Source organism: Rhinoderma darwinii, chromosome 2 (assembly GCF_050947455.1).
Source record: "Rhinoderma darwinii isolate aRhiDar2 chromosome 2, aRhiDar2.hap1, whole genome shotgun sequence".
Classification (NCBI taxonomy): domain Eukaryota; kingdom Metazoa; phylum Chordata; class Amphibia; order Anura; family Rhinodermatidae; genus Rhinoderma; species Rhinoderma darwinii.
The window spans coordinates 166007063-166033573 of record NC_134688.1 but is presented as its reverse complement, the minus strand read 5'-3'; the positions used below and the strand labels follow the sequence as shown (position 1 = coordinate 166033573).

The 26511-nt window shown below is 40.4% G+C and overlaps 1 protein-coding gene across 3 annotated transcripts in view; it reads left to right on the top strand.

Moving 5' to 3' along the window:
• The window catches only part of PCCA (propionyl-CoA carboxylase subunit alpha), a 614152-nt gene that overhangs the window by 232863 nt on the left and 354778 nt on the right, over positions 1-26511 (top strand). For all 3 annotated transcript variants that reach the window (XM_075852453.1, XM_075852451.1, XM_075852452.1), the window contains one exon: positions 14251-14401. In XM_075852453.1, coding sequence (XP_075708568.1) covers positions 14251-14401 — 151 coding nt within the window. The remainder of the gene's footprint in view (positions 1-14250; positions 14402-26511) is intronic.

Below are 26511 nucleotides of genomic sequence, written 5' to 3'. Positions count from 1 at the left end.
GTTGCACATTTTTTGAGTACAAAAGGCACCCAATTTCATGCACATAATAAATTTGTGTTATCACTTCTTCATTTTTTTTGACACACAATTTTTATTTTTGATCAGAAGTTCTATCATCAAGTAAATGGCACTGCCGTGGGCACTGTATGTTCACCCACTTATGCCAATTTATTCTTGGGGTGGTGGGAAGACACTATTATTTTCACTGAGGATTTACTTTTTTTCACTTGTCACATTCTTTTTTGGGAGAGATATATTGATGATGATCTTATTTTATGGGATGGGGACCTCACTTTATTTACTGATTTAATGGGTATACTCCATTACAATCATATTGGTATGAAATTCACTTATGACATACATCATAAAGAAATTACTTTCTTGTATCTTAAGATTTCCCTGGATCCTGCTGGTGATGTCCAGACTGACATCGCACGCAAACCCACAGACCCAAATAGCTTTTTCATATGGGGAGCTATCATCCTCCCGCTTTAAAGAAGGGTATTCCTATAGGGCAATATTTGAGAGGCAAGAGAAATTGCTCCGATGAGCGATCTTTGAATGTGATGGACTATTTTCCAAATTTCTCACACGTGGGTACCCCAAAGAAATGCCTACACAGGGTGTATGCTAGGGCCAGGGCAACAGACAGAAAGGACCTTCTATGTGATCATAGACCTAAATTGATTCCGTTCTCTCAGGCAGGTCCACTAATTATAGGTGTATTTGTACTTTTGATGCTTGTTCCCATCAAGTTTCTAAGATCTTACAACAACATTTGCCTATTCTTCTTGCTAATCCTGACCTCCGTGATGCTGTTTCTTCCACCCCGAGTATCACATACCGCAGAGGGAAAAATATGCGCGATTACCTTTTACATAGTCACTATTCCAAACCATCCATAGCATCAAAATGTTGGCCTAAATCGTCGGTTATAGGTTCTCATCCCTGCGGGAGATGTTCCTTTTGTTCCTTCATGCCCACTGTCAAGAACTTCTGTAACCCTTCAGATGGTAGATCTTACCAAATCAGACAATTTATCAACTGTCAAAGCAGTGGAGTTATTTACATAGCCAAATGTTCATGCCCTAAACTGTATGTGGGAAAAATGGTCCAAGAATTGAGGAGAAGAATCTCCAAACAACTCAGTACCATAAATAAAAAGGAAGATACACCTTTATCTAGACATATTCGGTTTTGTACATGAGGGGGACATCCATTCTTTAAAATTTTTGGGCGTAGCACAGATTAAGTTGGGCCCCAGAGCTGGTAATTTAGACCGTAAACTTTTACAAGAAGAGGCACGGTGGATCCACCGTCTTGGTACCTTAAGTCCTGGTGGGCTTAATAAAGGCTTCACTTTCACAGCATTTCTTTAATACATTTTTTGACATTCACCTTTCATAATATTATCCATATATCCATTTAACATTTGAACTTAGACATACACAGCAAATTATATGCTCAATCATTTATATGGTTATAACCTTAATTATGGTAATATTAGTTTTTTCTTTACCTGTCTTTCCTTCGCGTTATTGTGAAGGCCCACATGACTATCACCATCTTATAGTATGTTATTGATTTTCTATATTTATCATTGAACCATATAAGTATGATGGCCAATTATTGTGGTTTCCTTCGATCATTTATTTATTAATAAATCTGTATTTATTTATACTTTAATTTACTTTCCACTCTGGTATCTTCCGATTAGTTAGTTAGGTTTCAAAATTATTTGTTCGTTTTGGCATAAGTATGATGGCCAATTATTGTGGTTTCCTTAGCTCATTTATTTGTTAATTATTCTGTATTATTTATTTATACTTTAATTTACTTTCCACTCTAGTACCTTCCGATTAGTGGATAATACTGTAGGTGGTGATTCCAGAAAAATACATAAAGAAAAATACATATGGACATTTCTTTACTTTTGTCCTTCTCTTGATACGATCTTATAGAAACTATGGCCAGTCTTAGAGTTAAGCCCAGAGTCTTCACGGACGTAGAATTACAGGTGTTTCTTAATAATCACCTATTTTGAGATCTCTACATTTAGATATAGGCCACTTACCTCTGTATAGTTGCTTGACCGGTCCCTGTACTTGACTTGCATATCTATACTAAGTTCTAACGCATGTGCTATTACAGCTGTCTGAACTCTTCGGAATTCTGACATCGCTGTACTTAGACGCGGAGTCCATACTTCTGCAAATGCGTTGAAAGACATTTCCCCATTGGTCATCTTCATGGTGATTTTCGTTGGTCTGTTTATTTGTCTGTCATACTGGTAGGGGCTCTGCTCCCAGCCCTGTTCCCATTGGTCATATCTTACGGAATCCTCACCTATTCAGTATTTTCAGTAAATTTAAGAACAAGAAATCCGCGGCGCGCTGTCATTAGCCCCTGTACCCCTGAGGAGGGAAACGTGTCTGTTTTTTTTTGGAATTTTAAATACATGCCTTGTTGCTAGACCTCTTGCTACTGGGCATTTAGTTTAGGCACAGCGTTTTGCAGCCGCTGGCATCTTAGGTACTATTACCTCAAGTACCTACCGCCATATGTAGTATTCGTCAAAGCACTATGCAGATCTTCTCTAGCAGCATGCATGATTATTTTAATCCATTTATGTGGTTTATTTGCTTATATAGCGTAATAAAGATTTATAATTTAACTGTTCATGATAAGTTGGAAAAAGAGGGCTTATTTTGCTGGTTGGCATCCAGTTGTACATAAGGAAGTAGATGTTTCACTCTAAGTATAACCTTCGATCCCTATTAAACAAAAAAAAGACCATTCCCTCTGCCCCGAATAGGTTTAGGATGATTACATAAATAAGATATTTGGAAATTCTAAAGAAGAGACCATATCTCTTTCTCATAGCCCTCCAGGCCATCATGGTGTCCCTCCATATTAGAGATTGCTTTATACATTTAGGCAGGACTGACCGATGTGTGTAGGAGCGCGCAGAGGTCCCAAGGGGCGAAAAAATAATGCTCCAGAACGTGATCAGAATGGTAGCTAGTTTGTTTAACCCAATCTATGACATGTCTTGCCAAGCAAGCCAAATTGTAACCCCGCAAATATATACCACCTCTCTCCCTGGTAGCCATAAGCTTATCCATGTGGATGCGAGGTCGCCTACCTCTCGATAAAAAGGGAGTAAAGGTTGTGTTTAATTTCAATATATCTGTGTTTCAAAAGAAGAGGTATTGTTTGTAACGGGTATAGTAGCTTAGAATAACACATCATCTTTAGGAGGTTGTAAAAGGGCGTGGAGTAATAGCGGGGTTCACCTACTGGTGTCACCCACTAGTAGTATCCGTGTATCCCAATACACATAACTTAATATGTATGGAGTACACTGACACTACGCGGCACAGTATAAACAAGATATTACAATCCTATACTACCACCCACTTACCTAAACATACGTATTTACATTGCGTTACGATACATACACATAAGTTACGTTGTAATTCCCGCACGCTCATTATTTCTGTCCCACTCCCTCCGTAATATAACTGTCCCTATACGCTAAGGGTTAACGAGAGGTGGAGGATAAAGGTTTACCAGGGGATAATCGGGTAAAGTTCTAACGATGGGCTCGTTGTATATGGTAAGGTAAAGGTTAAATCAGGGAATTGCTTGTTGTATAGGGGAAAGTAAGGGCTAAATCAGGGAAATGCTAAGGGTTAAATCAGGGAAATGCTCGTTGTATAGGGGAAGGTAAGGGTTAAATCAAGGAAATGCTCGTTCTATAGGAGAAGGTGATACTTAGCAAGAGAGGTCCATTGGTGGAGCAGGGGTGGAGCCGGAGGTCTGCCGGACAGGTGAGCCGGCATTGGTGTAGTGGTGAGGGCAGGTCCCAGCTGCGCTCCTGAGCGTACCGACACAGGGCTATTTGAACCCTGTCGGTACGCTCGTAAATGTGGGCGGGAGGTGCTCGCCCACGGCTATCATGGGTCGGCACGGTGATAACATATCACTGGCTCGACTCATGAGCGCCCGCGCGCAAAACCCACGAGTGCGAGAAGTTTAAAATGGAGACAGGAGATTAAAGCAGTATCTCCTGTCTCCATCGCTTCCAAATAAAGCAGGACAATAGCTAATTGTCCTGCTTTGCTGTGAAGCCGACAAATAATATATATATAGCAAAAGAAGTACTCACACCAGATTGGAGTGAAATTCTTAATTATTTTTTTATTTATATGTCAATATGCATGTGCAACGTTTCGGTCAAGTTATAACCTTCATCAAGCACTTGTTTGCAATTTCTGACTTGTATGAGATCTCGGCGTTTAGGTATTGCGGCAGACCGCATATAGGACTCACGTTCGAACCCCAAGAAATTATATGTATATATATATATATATATAATATATTTTTTTATTTTTTTTATTTAAAGCTTTCTGAACATCCAAGGTGATCAGGGCAAGTGTTGTGTCACCCTGTCTACCTTCCACCATGTCCATTGCCATGATAACCCTACAGAGATTTGTCACAGCAGAGCACCCCAGCACATAATCCACTTGTAATGGTCCAATCAATGAGGGCAAGATCTGGGCCAGACGGTCTGCCATAAGTTTGGCCCATTTTTTGAGATCCTGATTGATCAGTGAGATCGGTCAATAGGATGATGGGATCTCAACGACTTGTCCCTCCTTGGGTATCCATTTAATGTAGGCTAGGTTAGTTTGAAACATCCGGTCACGTCCTGATAAAACATTATTAAACAAGCTAGTTAATAGGGGTGTCGCTTGTAAAGTCATTGCCTTATAGAATTTGCCTGGGGATTTACCATACGGCAGGACCATTATTACTCTCTGCACTTCTTCCGCTGTTATTGGTGCATTAAGAGCAGTAAGTTGTTCCTCAGAAACCCGAGGTAACTAAACATTTTGCAAAAAAGCCAAACCTGGCATCACAGCAGGATCGTCATGATACGGAGATGTATAATCGTCTCCCAGCAAAGTGTTAATGGGCCAGGGGATCTTAATTTTTGGATACAATGGAAAGGCCTCTTCCCTCTTGCTTCCCTCTGGCGTAAGACCATCATGTGCTTCGCTGGGGACCTAAGGCCCTTAACATTCCATGTGACGATTTTCATGTTACAAAATAAGTATTAGTATGTCTAGGTGAACAAGTCAAATGGGTGTATACATTGAATCGCAAAAAAGGACATGATCTATAAAGCTGAAAAATGACATCCCAGGAGAACACCCTCAGATATGGCAACAATAGTCATCAATGGCAATAGTGTGTTAAGAAGCACAATACAAAAAGTAAAACATTGCAAAAAGGTTAATAACTGTACAATGCAATATATGCATATGACTTCCATTATCCTGGTACTCAATGTTTCACATCACATCCCCTCCATATTGAATATCTAAGGATGGGTTGCATGCCTAAGGAATCATTCCCTCAGGGTTCTAAATGATAGAATCTCCCACTCCCCTCCCTCCCCCACCCTTGCAGCAAATATCTAATCCCTCACAAATACCCTAGAAAATTGGGAAAATTATATACAATAAGACCGACCTCACTCAGTAAAAGTCCTCAATCTGGAGGCAGTGATCCTCCTTGGCGCCTACAATGTGTAGTACGCTGTGTCTTCTGACTCTAGGTACGCCATGCAGAATTGTTCGGAGAAGAAGGACCGCTGGTCAACTGAGCTAATGAGGATTGTCACGATCTGTTGGTATGTGGACCCACTGTGCCTGCACCGCTGTAGCGGGGTAGCAGCTGGCCAAACAGAGTTCCAAGTCAATATAAAGTCCAAGCACAAGGGTACCTGTAATAGTCCAGACAGTAGCAACGGCTTAGGCACAGATGGGACCTTGGTGGCAGGTAATGCAAAACGTGGCAGATTACACCAGACGTGGTGTAAGTCAGCAGGTGTAGTAGATGGCACAACACGACTCCAACACTAGAGATGGCACAGGAACAAATACAACATGGGATACGGGATACAGGTAGCAGGGCACAGGAAACAGGATACGACTAAGGGACCATTTGCAAGACTAACAGAGGAATACAAACATCGCTCAGGCAAGGAGTGAAAGGGCCAGGGGCCCTTTTATAGTCCAGTGTGATTAGGGCTAATTAGTGCACGCGCTGGCCCTTTAAGGCCGGGACACTGCAGAGCAGAGCGGAAGTGAGTGCTGGCGTCTCCTGGGGAGGAGATGCGGGCCAGCACTCACAGATCCGTGGCCATCGAGGGGTGAGTCAAAACGACAGTCTGCGGCCATGGACGCTACAAGGATGTTAGCTGGTGCGGGCTGGAAGCCGATGGTCTTGTGTCAGAAGTTGATGGTACGGTAGGTGAAGACCTTTCCGCAAAGAAACGTTCCGCAGTCGCCAGATCTCTAAAGGGCTGAAAAGTCCCATCTGCATGTTCAATCCTGGGAATGGCGGGGTACATGAGCTGACAGCGGATGTTCTTGCGAAACAGTAGTGAGCATGTAGCACTAAATGCTCAACGACGTCTGGTAACATCTGCTGAATAGTCTCCGAATAGGAGAATACTATTTCCTTGAAATGTGAGTGGTTCCTTTTGGTTGTGGTAAGCATGAAGAACGTCGTCTTTGTCAGTAAATTCCAGATAGCGCATTCCGTTGGCATGGGCGATCAGTTTTCCCAGCCGGAGAATCAGATGTGATCGGGCCCACTCTATGTGCGCATTCCACCTGCTTGATCCCCCTGCAGGCCTGTGGCAGGTCACATTCGCATAGTTTTTTTAAGGGCCTTTACCGGTATCGTTTTTAGTCAGGCCCATTAGTCTCCGATTGTTCCGGCAAGACCTGTTTTTGAGATCTTCAATCCGGTCATGTAGCTGACGAACTATTTGGGTCAAATCGCTGGTTTGCGAGACAAGCGCCTCCAGTTCATCTTCATTGTTGGAGATTCTCGGTTCCGCCTCTTTCAGGCGGCCCTCGTGTTAAGATATGGTCTCTTGGAAGCGATTTAGCGTGGACTGCACCGTCGTTACCAGGGTGCTGGAGAGGTCTGGAGCTATAAGGTCAGCCACCACTTTGGCCAACATCTTGTAGTCTAAAATTTCTTGTAAGGTAAGAGGGTGCTGGGAGGGAAACTGAAATGGCATGTCTCCAGCATCAGCAGCCAATGGTGCCATTTTGCGCGGCTGTTCCTCAATCATGTCTTCTCTGATATCCTCCAAGTTTTTTTGCTGCTCCTTAGCAGGTAACGCGCCATATATATAGCGCCGGTTAGATCGTGATTTAACATCTCGTCGCCCAGTATTCCAGAGAAGACATTAGTATGCAGAGTCCGTTTTGTAAGGTCTCAAGGAGCGGGAGCGATGTCACACACATCTTCACATACCAGCACTGGAAGTCTATGTTCACACGGAGTTATTTGCAGGCAGAAGATTCTGCCTCAAAATTCAGTTTGGAATTTTGAGGCAGATTTTGATCAGCCTGCACACAGTTTGCCTCGTTTTTCGTAGGGTTTTTCACTCGAGCCCATTGAGCGCCACGGGCAAAAACGCAGCGAAATACACCTTCTCTGCCTCCCATTGATGTCAATTTGAGGTCAGAGACGTAAACGCCAGAAGATAGGGCATGTCGCCTCTTTTTCGGACGTTTTTTAAGCGTTTTTTCCGACGTGTCAAAAGAACTCTGTGTGAACTGACAGGCTAGTTAAATACAGCAGACTCTTGGTCAGTATTTTGCATCAATATTTGCAAGCCAAAACCAGGAGTGTGTCCAAAACATGAATGAGGTACAAATCTTTCCATTTTGTTTATGCTCCTCTTCTGGTTTTGGCCTCCAATTACTGAGGCAAACTCGAGCAGTTTGAAATTGACCTATGGCCGCTTTCACATGACCGTATCTCGATCAGTATTTTGCATCAGTATTTGTAAGCCAAAGCAAGGAGTATATCATAACCGAGAATAAGTGTAATGGAAAGGTTTGCACGTCTTCTGTGTTTTGGAACTCCTCCAAGTTTTGGCTTATGAATACTGATGCAAAATACTGACGAAAATACTGCCATGTGAAAGCAGCTTCAGGCTTTTTTCACATGGCAGTGTTTTGCTTCAGTATTTATAAGCTAAAACGAAGAGTGGAAGCTTGTAAAAGAGGCCTAAGGCTGGTTTTTGGGATTCAAACACCTACCATGAAATATTTTTTTTCGCCAAAATTCTGAAATTGCAACTGTGTTAATCCTGTAGGGCTTTAGTTTAATATGCAACTAGATCAGTATGCATGGCATAATTCCTGGCTTTTTAGTGCTTCTCTTGTGTGTTAATTCTCTTAATCTTAAAATGGCCATGTACAGGAGACTATAGTTAGCTGAAATTACAGATTTTGGCCATTTCGGCCGACCGTTTGCAAAATTATGTGTATAGGTTCAGACTTCACCAGATACGTGGAAGGGTGTGGTTTTGCACAGATAGGGGCCCAACCCAAATATATATATAAAAGAGTATCCGGCACACCAATATTGAAACAAAGGTATTTTTATTTTGTTTTTGTTTTTAATGCCCAGTGGCAGAGTGCGACGTATCGATCTAAGTGACCTTCATCAGGCACTGAGCCGTGCTGGAAACTGCATAGACGAGCGCTAGTGGTGCTGATAGCGGCTGGCCGCTGTATCATGGCGCTCCTTGCAAAATTATGATCGGCAAGGTTGGACATTTTCAGACGAAACCACATGTGTATGGCATGTTCCATCCAGTTCTGATGATCATTTGCTGTTTTGCACTGGTCCCAGGGAGTCCGTGGTGTGATTGTTCGTACGATCGATTTCACGGATGGTTGAACAGCCTCCGAAGGGCCTCCCTAGAAAGGAACCTTACCCTGTTAAAACCTTAAAAATAAATTCTTGGTAAACTTTATTTGTATCTATTAAAAGTTATACTATAGTTAGTAAACAACCCCTTAAATGTACTGGCACACAGTGGATGACATTAGATGTGGGGAAATAAATTCACAAAATGATTCCTTTTATCTGTTTATTTTGCTTCCCTGGGTTGAAATAAAAAAAAAAAAAAAATATATATATATATATTTCAATTATACATCAGATTTTTTTTCCCAGGATGGTATTAAAAAAAAAATAATTATAAAAAGTAAATTTATTTATTGACACAAATATAAATTTATATTTGTGCCGGTAGGGCTTCATAAATATGGCTTTTGTTTCTAATGAAATTATGCCAGAAAATGGACATGATTGCTTTATCATATCTGTTCCATTATGTCATAGTGTAGTAGACCCGGTGAATCAAAAACAGCTGAACATTTAAATCCAAGGTAAGTAAATACCACAGGAAGCTCTGAAACATTTTTTTTTTCTTTGCGTAGAATTTGTCTTCATGAATGTTTTTTATTTGTGTTAAAGCATCATAGATTTCCTTCTTTGCCCAAGCACATTGGGTAATTTACAATGATCACTGACCTGTACGGTGTAACTCTTCTTTCTGTATTATGTTACATACATCTTTATTAAAAATTATAAAATAATAAGGTATAGAGTTAGTAAGAAAAATACCAACAAACATCCATATTTTTTTGTACTATTTAGTGGATCCTTATAATGAATAATGAATAATTTGACTATTTCACAGACTATATTGCTTAGTTTTTAATATAATCTCAATAATCTTGTTCAAATGTAAAGTATTATGAACACATGTATAAATAGTTCTACATTACATTTCATTCATGTGGACAGAATAATACAATATAAATAAAAAATAGTTAGGTATATAAAAGCTTGGTAAATGAAGCTTAAACACACGCAAACAAGCAAAATCTACACAGTAAGGGTATGTGCACACACACTAATTACGTCCGTAATTGACGGACGTATTTCGGCCGCAAGTACCGGACCGAACACAGTGCAGGGAGCCGGGCTCCTAGCATCATACTTATGTACGATGCTAGGAGTCCCTGCCTCGCTGCAGGACAACTGTCCCGTACTGAAAACATGATTACAGTACGTGACAGTTGTCCTGCAGCGAGGAAGGGACTCCTAGCATCGTACATAAGTATGATGCTAGGAGCCCGGCTCCCTGCAGTGTGTTCGGTCCGGGACTTGCGGCCGAAATACGTCCGTCAATTACGGACGTAATTAGTGTGTGTGCACATACCTTAACTGTTTGCTCCGTTTCCACTTAGCAGTGATTCCCTGTGTACTCTTCATCATATTGCAGCTACCTAGTGGCTCAAATGCTGTCGGATATTGAGGTGTTGGAGTCAAGTGACACATGGCGCATTTAAGTGCTGCATAATTAGTCTGGGAGGAAGAGATGATTAAAGAGGTAGAATGGAGAATAAGTGGTTGGGTGTTGGGCAATAATGTTCACTACAAAATGCATATGAAGTGTAAAGAGGCAGAAAGGAATATGAAAACTTCAGTTAATTAACCTGTCTGATTGCAAAGATAATCCAGTCATTTCAGAGTAGAAAGCCTAACCACATGGCAGAGATCAAGTTTAGCAGTGTGACACCTCTGTTCCATTCTTCCGCTGCAGCAGGAGGTGAGCAGTGAGTGTGAAAGGCGATGCAGATATATATTCTGCAAACAGGGGAAGACACAACTCTAGTGCAGGGGAGTAGCTGTCCTTTCATCCATATTAGGAATAATGATGCTTGTTCTGCAATACAGCTGCAAAGTATAATTCTCTCTCTAAAACCCACAACCCCTCATAAAATGTTCAAGCTGTGCTTTCAGTAATGTCTAATCAACACAATCCAGTCTGATTGAAATACACATTTAGACCTTTATTGAAGGAAATACTTCTATAGAAGAAAATCCTTGCCGTTTATGATTTATGGAAATTCATGTGTTAAAGCCAGTTAGGAATGTTTTATAGTCATTTTTCTGGTTTAATATAGTTTGCCAGTGTGCCAACTTTTGCTTGTCATCAGAAATATCCTTATTTAAAGGGAATCTGTCAGCAGATTTGATCCCCACATACTCTTAACACCTCTAAATAGGTGCTTCAGTTCAAACTACCCTATGTTTGCTAACATAAACAAAGTATATTAGAGAAAAATATGTTTTATACACTTATGTGACGTATGCTAATGAATTCTTAAGTATCCGTACAGTCTCATCTGCAAAGTGTCCTTTGTTATCGGCGGCAACCCCTCCCAAACCCTTTCCCTCCACTCTCGAGGTCTCCGGTCTCACACGCCCATGGGTGTATAAAAGATAATTTTCTCCGATATACTTGGTTTATGATAGCAAATATGGGGATATTTGAACTTGTTTCCCAGCACCTATTTGGCAGTATTAAGCGTTTATAGGGGTAAAATATGCTGATCGTTTCCCTTTAACCTGTTTTGAGAAACTGCATAGAAATCAATACCATCTTATATACTTATTTACAAGAAGTAGTGAACTAAGAATAGCTTTACGTTACTGTGGAGTATTCAGAATTGCCATTGTTTACCCGTAAATCACCAGCAGAAAGCCGGATGCTGTTTTAAGGCATTCTGTAGGCTGCCCACAAAAGTCTAGGACAATTTTGAGGGCTTGTCACTTTTGGTCAACCATTTTTCCATATGTACTATCAGGGCATATTGAGGTAATTGATGGGGGTTCCACACCTCTAATATCCAGAGTAAAGAGTTACTGTAAAGAGTGGCTCTTACTCTGCAGGACAACCGGCATCCATGCACCACAGATACCTATTAATTTCAGTGGCTGGAGTTTGTTTCACTCACCGAGAGATTATACCGGTGATCAGATCTTATTATAGGGTCCCAGCAGCGGTAACCTTGTATTTAGTTAGTTCCTGGGGACCTGCTCTAAGAGTCATGGGGCTGTGCATGGAGGACAACCTCTTTAAATTCCCTACTCCTTGCTTTTTTTTTTTTAAGAATGTTCCCACTTGTATTTAGTAGGAAATTACTATTTATGCAATTCTCTGATTTAAGAAGTTTTGTAAGAGCTGTAGGAATAGTATGGCATAGTATATAGTTTAAGTACAATACATGCTGAACAAGAAGATATCCTTGATTTCTGAAAGTCCATTTAAAAGCATATTCTCCTTACGTTATTGATCGATGCATAAATGAAGCATTAGGGTTGAAATTAAAACTGAATTTATTTTTTTCATGAGTCCACTGTTTTCATGAGTGGTTCCTCTGCCTATTGCTTTCCCCCTCACCAATGACTGTACACTCCCTTTTTGGTTCTTTTTTTGTTGACATTGTAGTATAATAATTTGTCCTAAAAAAAGGTGCAGGTTAATATTCATTATTTGATTAAATCACGCCAACATATTCTGCATTTACAGTTAGCAAAATGAACAAACAAGTAAAATTAAAAGTAATGATAACAAACAAACTAACATTGAGACAAGAGGAGATAGATCCCTGCCCATAAGAGCCTTCAATCTAAATGGAATGGGTGGAGTGACTCAATAGGTAGGTACATGGTGCTGGAGAAATAGTCACTAGGGTTGTCACAATACCAGATTTTGAACTTCGATAATGATACTTCATGTAGTATTGCGATACCCGATACCAAAACATTACTTTTGCCAACAATAATAATAATAATAAAAGTTCAATTTTCTGATGTGAGGCACGTGGTATTGTTAATTTTGAGACTCCATGTGCCTCCCATTAATCGTAATTAACCTCATCATGTTTCTCTGTCATAATGGACAACATTGGGTTAATGTGTGAGGTACATGATGGGGTTAATTACTATTAATGGGAGGCACATGGAGGTTCAAAATTCATAACACCTCGTGCCTCACTTCAATAAGTGAAAGAAAGCCGTTTTTATTTTATTTTATAACAGAGTAAACATAAATGATGCTATAAATTTATTACGGTTGCGACGATACCGAATATGTGTATATTCTATCTATTGAGACTTCTCTTAATGTTAATTGTAAAAAAAATGTGTTTTTTTTAAATTTAACATTACTTTTTATTTATTTTTTCCTTTTTTATTTTTAAACTTTAATGTACTGGCATATCTGTATATTAGCCTGTGTACTGATAGTACACAGGCAGTTGTTAGGACATAACTCAGTATGCCCGAACAGAAAATATGGTCAAACAGCCCTGCGGTCCTTCAATGGACCCCGGGCTGTCCTCCCATGTATGGTATGGCCCTCGATTCAAGGGCATTCCTCTTCTCATTTACCCCTTGAATGCTGCGGTCAGCTTTGATCGCAGCATTCAAGCTAATAACGGTGGAGATGAGAGGTTTCTCTGATCTCCGCCGTTACAGCGGGACTGCGGCTGTGTACAGCCATTGCCCCGCTCCTGACAATAAGTGCGCGCACACAGTCAGCATGAGGTGATGCGGCTGGCACTGCACTAATGAGCGGCGGCGCTGGCACTGAAGACAGAACATGGGGGTCTTTTGTAGTGCGCCCGCCATGTTCCGTCTTCCGTGCCGGCAATCATTGGTGCAGTGCCGGCCGCATCACATCGTGGTGACCACGTGCGCTTTTGTCAGAACTCAGGAGCGGGGCATTGGCTGTATTACACAACCACAGCCCCGCTCTAACTACATCCATGTGTTACAATGCTAAGCTGTGCAGCCGCAAAGCTTAGTATCGAAATACGTGAATTAACGGTATCGAACCATTTGAGGGTGCACGGTATTGAAACCGTATCGAAGTTTCGATGCATCGTGCATCCCTAATAGTCACCAAACTGATATCTGAGCCAACTTGGATCTATAGTGCAGAGTGGTGCAACAAGGGTAGCTAGTTGAGGACTGAGTGGAGTGAAGATACCTGCAACAAGCTAGGTTGTGTGTGGGCCGTGTGGCATGCTTATTAGTAGTAGTAACAGCAGCACGTCTCCCCAGTAATAGCAGAAGTATCCCTCCCAGATGCTCCTCGGAAGTGCTCTGCTGGCCAGCAGCTAAATGCTGCATAGTCCTGACTGCTGCATGTAGATCCCTGTTCCTGCATCGATCTCTGCTAAAAGATTAACATCATTATTTGGCAGCCATTGTATGCTCTCTCTTCTGCAGGAGCGGCAAGTGACAGATGGAGCTGGGTGCAATCAGTTACAGCATACATCTCCATGCATTTGGCAGTGGATGGAAGCAACCGGCTGCTGACTGCATGTTGTGCAGGAAGGAAGACCTTATTACCGGGGCTGAATTTTTAGTTGCCATGTTTTTGTCCCCAGCCCTGGTCTATAGCATCTGCTATTATACTCTTGCATTTTTATTTATTTTTTAGTTTAGAGTTAGAAATGTAACACTTTAAAATGAATTTATTTTATTTTTTGGCAGCACGTTTCTTGATCCGGAGACTCGAAGAGCTATGGGAGAACAAGCTGTAGCTCTTGCCAAAGCTGTGAAGTATTCTTCTGCAGGGACAGTAGAGTTTCTTGTCGATTCAAAGAAACATTTCTACTTTTTGGAGATGAACACAAGGCTACAGGTAAAATACAGGTTTAATAAAGTTGTTTTTTTTTTTGTTTTTTTTTTACAATTGCAGCCCACATAAATGTTGTCTGTAATGTACATGCGTACAAGCTTGCGGACTGCATGTGACCCATAATGCCATTCTATGCAGAACAGATGCATAGTGCTGTGTGCCTGTACTGCCTGCTGGGGTCTAGAGAAAATACCATTTGCGTCCAGCAGCAGGATTTTATTTACGCACTGTCTGTGTCTGAGAATGAGTATATTTGCTGTGTTTCTCTGCAATTGTGATCCTTCTGACCAGTATGGAGAGATCGTTCTATAGTTGAATTAGAGAGGATATACTCCAGCCTCATATTATGGTGTAATAAATGTAGCGGAGCTTCAGTGTTTATTTAAAGAGATTTCCTTAATCCTTGAGTCACCAATAATTCCAAGCCTTTGGATTATATTTTATCCTCCAGTTTATAAAATTTTATTTCTAGCAATTTTTCAGTTACAAATATTTCTCTCTTCCAAAAGTGACAAAAAGAAATGGCAAACCATTATAGCTCCTTTATGGGTTATCTAATCTTTCAAGACTACCGAAATGATAATTTATACGTTGATTCTTTTTTCTTTTTTTTTTCCTTTTTTTTTTTTTTGTTGCAATGCTTGGTAGACCAACTATTCGGGGGTCTTTGGAATAATAGGTGACAAGTGCCTGTTGTGGGCGTTTCCTGTGATCATTTATGTAAAACACAAATTAACCCCTTCAGGACACCGCCTGTTTCGGCCTCGTGGACACAGATGATTTTTTCAAATCTGATGTCACTTTATGTGGTAATAACTCTGGAATGCTTTTACCTATCCAAGTGATTCTGAGATTTTCTCGTGACATATTGTATTTTGTTAGTGAAAAAATTTGGTCAATAAATTCAATATTTATTTGTGAAAAACTTCAAATTTTAGCAAAAATGTGCATTTTTCTAAATTTAAATGTATTTGCTTGTAAAACAGATAGTAATACCACACAAAATAGTTACTAGTTAACATCCCCCATATGTCTACTTTATATTTGCATCGGTTTTTTTTCACGTCCTTTTTATTTTTCTAGGACGTTACCAGGCTTAGAACTTTAGCAGCAATTTCTCATATTTTCAAAAAAGGTTCAAAAGGCGATTTTTTTTAGGGACCAGTTCACTTCTGAAGTGGCTTTGAGGGCCTTCTATATTAGAAAGTCCCCATAATTCACCCCATTTTGAAAACTGCACCCCACAAAGTATTCAAAACCACATTCAGAAACTATTTTAACCCTTTAGGTGTTTCACAGAAATTAAGGCAAAGTAGAGGTGAAATTTCCAAATTAATTTTTTTTTGCAGAAATTCATTTGTAATAAAAAAAAATCTGTAACACAGAAGGTTTTACCAGAGAAACGCAACTCAATACTTATTGCCCAGATTCTGCAGTTTTTAGAAATATCCAACATGTGGCCCTCGTGTCTTAATGGACTGAAGCACCGGCCTCAGAAGCAAAGGAGCTCCTACTGGATTTTGGGGCCTCCTTTTTTTTAGGAATATATTTTAGGCACCGTGTCAGGTTTGAAGAGGTCTTGGGGTACCTAAACCGTCAAAACCCCCAAAAGTGACCCCATTTTGGAAACTACACCCCTCAAGGCATTTTTCTAGGGGTACTGACCCCACAGTTTTTTTGCAGAATTTAGTGGAATTAGTCTGTGAAGATGAAAATCACCTTTTTTTTCTGTGGAAAAATATAATTTTTTCATTTTTACAAGGAATAAAGGAGAAAATTCACCCCAACATTTGTAAAGCAATTGTTCTCGATTATGGCAATACCCCATATGTGGTAATAAACTGTTGTTTGGTCCCACTGCAGGGCTCAGAAGTGAAGGAGCGCCTTTTGGATTTTGGAGCGCAGATTTTGCTGGATTGGTTTTCAGTGCCATGTCGGATTTACAACGCCCTGGAGGGACCAAAACAGTGGAAACCCCCCAAAAGTGACCCTATTTTGGAAACTATACCCCTCAAAAAATTTTTCTAGGGGTATAGTGAGCATTTTGACCCCACAGGTTTTTTTTGTGGAATTAGGCCGTAAAAATGAATATCAACGTTTTTGTCCACTAAAATGTTGCATTTTTTTTAATTTTCACAAGGGATAAAAGAGGAAAAGCGCCCCAGCATTTGTAAAGCAATTTCTCCTGATTATGGCAATACCTCATATGTGGTCATACATTTTTTTTATTAGAAATGAATTAATCCTTTCAGGACTGATCCTTTTTTGCTTTTTCATTTTCGTTTTTCACTCCCCCGCCTTCCAAGAGCCACATTTTTTTTTTCCGTCAATAGAGCGGTGTGAGGGCTTATTTCTTGCGGGAAGAGTTGTAGTTTCTATTAACACCATTTAAAGTACCATAAAATGTACTGGGAAACTGTAATAATTTGCTGGCTGAAATTGGAAAAACTGTGATTCCTCCATTGTTTTTGGGGTTTTGTTTTTATGTATTTCACCGTGCGGTAAAAACGACAACTTTAGTTTTATTCCGCGTCTCAATACGATTACGATGATATCAAATTTATATAGGTTATTTTAATATTTTACTACTTTTACAAAGAAAAGACTATTTGTTAAACATTTTTTATTGTTTTGTATCATCACATTCTGACATCCAGAACTTTTTTATTTTTTGGTCGATTGAGCGTTGTGACGAGCTGTAGCTTTTATTGGTACCATTTTATGGTACATACATCTTCCTGATCACTTTTTATTACATCTTTTTTTAGAGCTAAGGTGACCAAAAAACAGCGATTTTGGCGTTTTAAATTCTTTATTTCTTACAGCGTTCACCGTGCGCAATAAATTAAGTTTTACTTTATTCTGCGGGTCGGTACGATTACAGCAATACCATATGTATATAGTTTTTTTTCACGTTTTGCAGCATTTGCACAATAAAATTACGTTTCTATAAAATAACGGTTGTAGTTTTTATTGGTACTATTTTGGGGTAAATCTCACTTTTTGATCACTTTTTATTCTACATCTTGTGAGGGGTGGTGACCAAAAAATAGCGATGCTGACATAGTTTTCCGTTTATTCTGTTTGCGGCGTTCACCGTGCAGAAAAAATACCATTATAGTTTCATAGTTTGGGTCGTTACGAACACGGTGATACCAAATATGTGTGTTTTTTTTTTTTTATTAACGCTTTCATTTTTTCCCTATAATAAATGACTCCTTATAGGAAAACAAAAACTTTTATTTTTACCCTTTTATAAAACATTTTTATTAACTTTTTTTTTTAAAACTTTTTACACTTTCTTTTTTTTACCTGCAGCTCTGATCACTGCTAGAATACATTACACTGCCTAGGTAGTGTGACATATTGCAACTGTCAGTGTGACGTCACAGTCACTCTGACAGAAAGTCTACGAGGAGCTTCCATACATGGCAGACCTGGAGGCCGTTGCCTGGCCTCCAGATGCCGTCTCAAGCATCAGCAACCCCCACAATTGCATGGGGGCTGCTGATGTGCTACAAACCCCCTAAATGCGGCGATCGCAATCGAGCGCCACGTTTAACGGGTTAATTGCCGAAATCAGCGGCGATGAGCCGCTGATCGGCAACACTGGAGTGTCAGCTGTCGGTGACAGCTGACCTCCCAGTTCCCGATGCACACCTTGTCGCCGACAGTCTGCATCGGCAACGACACAGTGACTTCCACTCTGACAGGAAGCCTATCTGGACCAGCCGGAGGTTAGTCCTGATGGGCTTCCGTCCATGGCAGACACGGAGGCCATTGTTTGGCTTCCGTTTTCCATGCTAACTATCGGCAAACGCCGGGGTCTGCTGATATGCTAGAAATCCCTAAAATGCGGCGATTGCAACCAATCGCCGCATTTAAGGGGTTTTATTCACCTCAATCAGCGGCAAATGACTGTGGCCGGCAAGAGTGGAGTGTCAGCTGTCGGCGACAGCGGACCTCCCGGTTCCCGGTGCACACTGTTGCCGACTGTGCACCGGAAACAACTCAGTAACTATACGTCCTCGTGCGGGAAGTAACCTCCCGAGACGACGTATAGTTCCTTACTTACTCGTGCGGATAGGGGTTAAAGAAATAGTTATAACTAAAACATGACTGAACAGAAATTGTAAAACTTGAGGAAAGAAAACATTATTGCTGGGGTTTTTGTTATTTTTAGGTATTTTCTGCACATAAATCTATCTAGGAAGGAGCCAGCAGAGACTAAGGTTTAAATTAATAGCTCCATAAGCACCACTGATGACCATCCCTGTCTAAATGTCCTATTGGGGTATATGGATGTCCTGTCAAAAGAGAGCCATTCATTTTGGCAGCTCCCGCTTTGGCGTACCTGCCCTGCCCATGTATTAAATGAATGGTTGTTCATTTTTCAATGGCTACTGCAGGGGAAGTTAATTGATGTCCACAGCTTTCCACAAAGCATTGAACAGTGGCTACAGTGTCCCACCATGGCTGTGTGCACCATTGTTTTAGCTCCGTTTATAGCAGTGGCATAGTAGTGGACAGCTGGGGATCTCTGGAATGGCACGATTCATGTAAAGGAAACTTTGTGGACGTTTTGAGCTCTTTTGACCCCAGCCAAATGCTGAATTTTTAAAGCATTGATATCGAACTCTAAAGAATATTGAATGACACTTTAAAGCAGAAGTCCACATTTGCTGAGATTTGCCACTTGACATTTCTAATAGTTTGAGATCAGGATCTGACTACACACTGCTACTTTCTCACCACGTGCGGTCAGTGTGTTGTCAGATTCTGAGCTCCAACTGGGGTTTTAAATTTCATGTTGGAAATCTCCGCAAAGGTGAGCGTGCACTTTTATAACGGTTTTAACTTTAAATAATTATACACGTTACTGTAAGTGTGTATTATACATTTTACAGAACTTGTTTTCAACCCCTTTAAATCATCCAATCTGACAATGCGACCCCTCCACTGTAAAAGTTATGCACCCCCCACCGTATGCCAATATTGCCTCTATAATCAATAACAGTCCTGTTGCTCTTGTTAGGATGCAAGTTTTTAGCATATAAGACCAAGCAGACAAACCGCAAATCTCCTCTTGTCTGTTCCCATGGTGATGTCACTACATAATGCCTAAAATAACTTAAACGTGTTTAAACTACCTCCGTATCCGGTTCACATCCTCTGCTTTGTTGTAAAGTAAGAGAAAAGGTTCAGACTATGTTGGGAAGGAAGGATTGGAAATTGTATGATTCCAATGTAAAACTTTTCGGTGGAAATTACTTTAGAACTCCTGCTAGTCAAATAAATGAAGCAACACCCCTCACAAAAAAAAACCCCCCACATTTTAAAATAATAGATTTGAGTTTGCCTACTTCCTATTCCTAGTAAGTGAATGTCGTAATCGTTATGCCTATGGTGCCATTTTAAAGACCTATAGGCTCTTCAATGTGTTTTTTATTTTTTTACCTAAACACGAGGACACTTCCTCGTGTCCTCGTATTTAGGTAAAAAAAAAAACATATAGTTACTGAATATTAGTGTCTTCCATCTTGTTTCATGCTCCAGTGAGCACTTTGTCTGCTCTAATTCATATCCACACATACTTGTCACTAGTGTGATGGCATTGCCACAATTACCTTGGTTTGCAGCTTTATCTAGTTTTGACGTTCTCTGGTTTACTAGTACATATGCACGTACTATCAAAATACTGAAATCATAAAAAAAAAAAAAGTTACACAAAAATGTCTTGTATGTGTTGTGACTATCGTCTAGTGAGTTAGCCATAACCTGAAGTTATGGTACAATCAGTCGATCGCACATTAGACATCCTTGAATGTGTGTGGTTGTAAATGTTTTTTAGGGGTATGTTCCAAAAGTACAACCGGACAAGCGGTCTATCACACATCTATTTGCCGAAGAAATAGTCTGCACATCATTGTATTAACAGGCCATGCAGGGACCATATATTTCAGAAAGCATGAATTGCTACCACCAGAGGAAGGAAGACCTTTTATCAAACCGTTTCCTTTTTGCACTGTTTGCCCCATAGTAAGACCTATATATTTTTATACAAATATAAAGTATACAAGCGTATACTTCAACATGCCAATATCTTTCTGTGGGAAAAATGTACACTTGAAAAGTGTCCTTTAGGCAAACGTTTGATAGGTTATTAAGGTGTTTTTTTTTCCTGCTATGATATTTATGCTTTTAAGCCAAACTACTTAAAGCTGGCAATACAAATTAGATTGAAGTCGTCCAAAAACACATACTTTAGTAGTAGCGGCTGACAATCTAATGTGTATTGGGGCCTCCTGACTGTCACCTGATGGTAGATTTAATAAGAAAGAAGGATCTGACATCTTGTATTGCAACATTCCTGATTATTTGTTCCTGCTGAAGATAAACTGCTTATTTCCCTCTCCTCATTGTAATAAATATGGTAGAGTTTGCAAGACGCCAGATGGCGACTAAAATGGGCACAAATTTTGCTCCTAAACTTTTAGACTTTGGAGCCAAAAGCGCCGAAGTGATTTTTAAAAATGTATTTATTTACTTTTTCCGTTTAAAGCCCCGCTGCGCAGACATGGATTTAAAACAAAACATTCTGGCTGCCTTCAATTGCCACTAGAGGGAGCGTGGGAACTTACTTCATACTGTGTTATTATTGAGTTCAATGTATGCAGTACGCTCCCTCTTGTGGCAGCTGCAGGTAGCCAGGATGTAGAACGGCTGGGAGGAATATTTATATCAACAGGTTTACACCAGTTTTCTGGCGTAAAAAAAAGTAACAAATTTTGGTGCACACCACCATAGTTGTACTAAAATCTAGGCCTTTTCACTTTTCTCGCCACTTTCCAAAAGTTTTGAGAAAAGGGTCGGGTTAAGGCAAAGGGGACTGTGCCTCTGTCAGAACGACAGATTTATCATAGTTTAGAAGAAACTGGAATAGACAGGCATATAATTTCATTTCTGTCGCTTGGACTGCCAAATATTTGAGAAATATATTAACCCCTTAAGGACGCAGCCTAGTTTTGGCCTTAAGGCTCAGAGCCCATTTTTCAAATCTGACATATTTCACTTTATGTGGTAATAACGTGGGAATGCTTAAACCTACCCAAGCGATTATGAGATTGTTTTCTCGTCACACATTGGGCTTCATGTTCGTGGTAAAATTTGGTCGATATATTCAGTGTTTATTGGTGAAAAATTGCTAAATTTAGAGAAAATGTTGAAAAAATTGCATTTTTCAGAATTTAAATGCATCTGCTTGTAAAACAGACGGTTATACCACCCACAATAGTCACTAGTTCACATTTCCCATATGTCTACTTTAGATTGGCATCGTTTTTTGAACATTCTTTTATTTTTCTTGGACGTTACAAGGCTTAGAACATAAACAGCAATTTCTCATATTTTTAAGAAAATGTCAAATGCCTTTTATTTAAGGTACCTGTTCAGTTCTGAAGTGGCTTTGAGGGGCCTATGTATTAGAAACCCTGATAAAACGCCCCATTTTAAAAACTAGACCCCTCAAAGTATTCAAAACAGCATTTAGAAAGTTTTTTAACCCTTCAGGCATTTCACAGGAATTAAAGCAAAGTGGAGGTGAACTTTGCAAATTTAATTTTTCTTGCAGAATTTCAATTTTATTCATTTTTTTTTCTGTAACACAGAAGGTTTTACCAGAGAGACACTACTAAATATGTATTGTCCAGATTCTGCAGTTTTTAGAAATGTCCCACATGTGGCCCTACTGCGCTCGTGGACTAAAACACAAGCCCTAGAAGCAAAGAAGCACCTAGTGCATTTTGAGTCCTCTTTTTTTATTAGAATATATTTTAGGCAGCATGCCAGGTTTGAAGAGGTGTTGAGGTGCCAAAACAGTAGGAATCCCCCAATAGTGACCCCATTTTGGAAACTACACCCCTCAAGGAATTCATTTATGGTTGTTGTTACCATTTTGACCGCACAGTTTTTTCACAGCACGTATTTGAATTGGGCTGTGAAATGAAAAAAATGTCATTTTTTCCAATAAAATGTCATTTGTGATCAAAATTTCTTATTTTCACAGGGAACAAAATACCCCATTTGGTTGCCCAATTTGTCCTTAGTGCAGCAATACCCCATTTGTGGTGATAAACTGCCGTTTGGGCCCATGGGAGGGCTCAGAAGGAAAGGAGCGCTATATGTTCTTTGGAGTCCAGATTTTGCTGGATTGGTTTTCGGGTGCCATGTCGCATTTGCAGAGCCTCAGGGGTATCAAAGCAATGGAAACCCACCAAAAGTGACCCCATTTTGGAAACTACACCCCTCAAGGAATTCATTTATGGGTAATGTGACCATTTAGACCCAATAGTTTCTTCACAGAACTTATTTGAATTGGGCTTGGAATTAAATAAATATATATTTTTTCCAATAATATGTCATTTTAGCTCAAAAATTCTTATTTTCACAAGAAATAAAATACTCCATTTTGTTGCCCAATTTGTCCTGAGTGCGGCAATACCCCATTTGTGGTGATAAACTGCCGTTTGGGCCCATGGGAGGGCTCAGAAGGAAAGGAGCGCTGTGTGTTCTTTGGAGTATAGATTTTGCTGGATTGGTTTTCGGGTGCCATGTCGCATTTGCAAAGCCCCAGAGCTATCAAAGCAATAGAAACCAATCACAAATGACCCCATTTTGGAAACTACACCCCTCAAGGAATTCATTTATGGGTAATGTGACCATTTAGACCCCATAGTTTCTTCACAGAACTTATTTGAATTGGGCTGGGAATTAAATAAATATATATTTTTTCCAATAATATGTCATTTTAGCTCAAAAATTCTTATTTTCACAAGAAACAAAATACCCCATTCTGTTGCGCAATTTGTTCTGAGGGCCGCAATACCCCATTTGTTGTGATAAGCTGCCGTTTGGGCCCATGGGAGGGCTCAGAAGGAAAGGACCACCATTTGGCCTACTGGGGATTTTCTAGTGCGAAGTCATGTATGCAGAAGCACCTGAGGTACGAGTACAGTTGAAACCCGCAAGAAGTGACCCCGTTTTAAAAACTACACCCTTAAGGCATTCATCTAGAGGTGTAGTGAGCATTTTGACCGGAGACCTACACCCCATAAACTGTAATGTGGGTTCTCCCGGGTATGGCAATACCCTACATGTGGCTGTTATCAGCTGCCTGGGCACACAGCAGGGCTCAGAGGGGAAAGACGAGGGGGGATAAGCTGTGCGGAGGGCATCAGGGTAAGTAAAATTGGGGTAAATTATAAACCAAGGGATGTATGATAAATTTTAAAACACTCTTTCATACAGAGCTCTGGTTATTCGGGACACGTGTCACATTGATATATTGTGTCATCCCTTATCGCCCTCTTATAGCAGACTTTGCACCTCTTTTGACTTTTTCCCTTCTTGCCAGTTTGGGGAACTTCCCCTGGAAAGTGTTGCCGCCCTGGAACGATGCGTGTGGCCCTGCTTCCAGAAGTACTGGGTGCCCCCCCTTCTTGGTCCCTAAAGATTAGGTTCTTGATAATCACCTCTTGAAATTCCAGGAAAGTTCCCGTCTGGCCTGCACATCGACGTAGCACGTAAGCATTGTACAAAGCCATCTGTATGATGTGCACGGCCAGCTTCTTATACCACACCGCATGGCGCTGTAGGGCTTCAGGATTTGATCTTACAAGTCCATCCCTCCCATGTACCTATTGTAGTCCAGGATGCAGTCTGGTTTGGGGGTGGCCTTTCCTTCATATATCATAAACCTGTAGGTATACCCGGATGCACTCTCGCAGCTTATACATCTTCACGCCATACCTTGCCCTCTTACCCGGCAGGTACTCACGGAATTGAACCCTCCCTTTAAAATGTACCAGGGACTCATCAATAGAAATACACTTCTCGGGGTGTATGCTTGGGAAAACCGGGCACTGAAACGGTCTAATAGGGGTCTCCATTTATATAAACGGTCAAAACTGGGGTCATCTCGGGGTGGGCACGGCTCATTATCAGTATAATGTAAGAAGCAAAGTATTGCCTCATTTATTTATTTTTTTAGGTTCCAGTTCAGTTCTGAAGTTGCTTTGAGGGGCCTATATATTAGAAACCCCTATGAAATACCCCATTTTAGAAACTAGACCCCTCAAAGTATTCACAACAGCATTTAGAAAGTTTATGAACCCTTTAGGTGTTTCACAAAAATTTAGAGCAAAGTAGAGGTGAAATTTACATTTTTTTTTTGGCAGAAAATCCTTTTTATACCATTTTTTTTATAACACAAAAGGATTTATCAGAGAAACGCAACTTAATACTTATTGCCCAGATTCTGCAGTTCTGAGAAATATCCCACATGTGGCCCTAGTGCGGTAATGGACTGAAGCGCCGGCCTCCGAAGCAAAGGAGCACTTAGTGGATTTTGAAGCCTCTTTTTTATTAGGCACCATGTCCGGTTTGAAGAGGTCTTGTGGTGCCAAAACATTGGGAACCCCCCAAAAGTGACCCCAATTTGGAAACTAGACCCCCTTGAGGAATCCATTGTAGTTTTCTTGGGGTGCATGCGGCTTTTTGATCAGTTTTTATTCTATTTTTAGGTGGCGTGGTGACTAAAAAACAGCAATTCTACTATTGTTTTTTTATTCTTTTTTTTTTACAGCGTGCACCGTGCGCTATAAATGACATATTCACTTTATTCTGCGGGGCGATACGATTACGGCGATACCAGATGTTTATAGTTTTTTTTATGTCTTATGGCGTTTGCACAATAAAATACTCTTTTGTAAACAATCATTCACTTTTTGTGTTGCCTTATTCTAAGAGCCATAACGTTTTTATTTTTCAATCAATAAAGCCGTGCGAGGACTTATTTTTTGCGTAACGAACTGTAGTTTCCATCAGGACCATTTTTAGGTACATGCGACTTTTTGATCTCTTTTTATTCCATTTTTTGGGAGGTGAAGTGACCAAACAATTGTGATTCTGGGACGGTTTATTATTATTTTATTTTACGGCGTTCACCGTGCGGGATAAATAACGAAATAATTTTGTAGTTCAGGCCGTTACGGACGCGGCGATACCAATTATGTATAGTTTATTTGTTTGTTTATATATTTTTATTAATAATAAAGGACTGATAAGGGAAAAGGGGGGATTTTAACTTTTATTACTTTTAAATCTTTTATTTTCTTATTTTTACACATCTTTTTTTAACTTTTTTTTAACTTTATTACTTTGTCCCACTAGGGGACATGAGGGCAGGAGGCCCTGATCGCTATTCTAATACACTGCACTACATGCGTAGTGCAGTGTATTAGAACTGTCAGCTACTCACTGACAGCAAGCATAGTGGGTCCTGACGTTGTCAGGACCCACTAGGCTTCCGTCTATGGCATAGCCGGACGCCATTGTTTGGTGTCCGGTTGCCATAGTCACCATCGCCGGCCGCTATCGCGTAGCAGGCCGGCGATGGCAGCTTAACCCCTAAAAAGCAGCGATCTCTATAGAACGCGGCTTTTAAGGGGTTAATCAGCGGGGACACAGTGATCGGTCCCCGCTGTAGGAGCTGTGACAGCTGCTGAACAAGACAGCAGCGTCACAGCTCCTGTATGTGTCGGGAGGACGGCCGAAACGGCCGTTACTCCCGTGACGTACTATTACGGCATGGAGCGCGAACGATACAGCTGCCATGACGTAATAGTACGTCAAGGAGCGGGAAGGGGTTAAGGGTGTGAACTTCTAAATATATTTTGTGCATTTTTCTACCAATGTAAAATTTGTTTAAAACTGGCGTTTGACATGCCAGTCTTAATATATTTTCCCCATTGTTTCCTGTAAATGCTTCCGTCTGTTCAATCTCGTGCAAGCACTTTGTTCAGTCAGAACACAGTCCAGTGTACATACATATTTTTACTTTACATTTAATTTTAATTTGGTGACCAAATATAATTTGGTGCCTACATTTTTAGTCTTAGGAGGTGCCCTATTGATTTTTTAAGCCTGGAGCCCTGGTTGGAAGTGATGGCTGTCAGCTGACAGATATTTAATGTGTATGGCCTTCTTCACAGAGAAGAGCTCATAGTGAGGTTTGCCTCAGTCTTATCAATTATGGCTGCTACAGGAATGTCTAG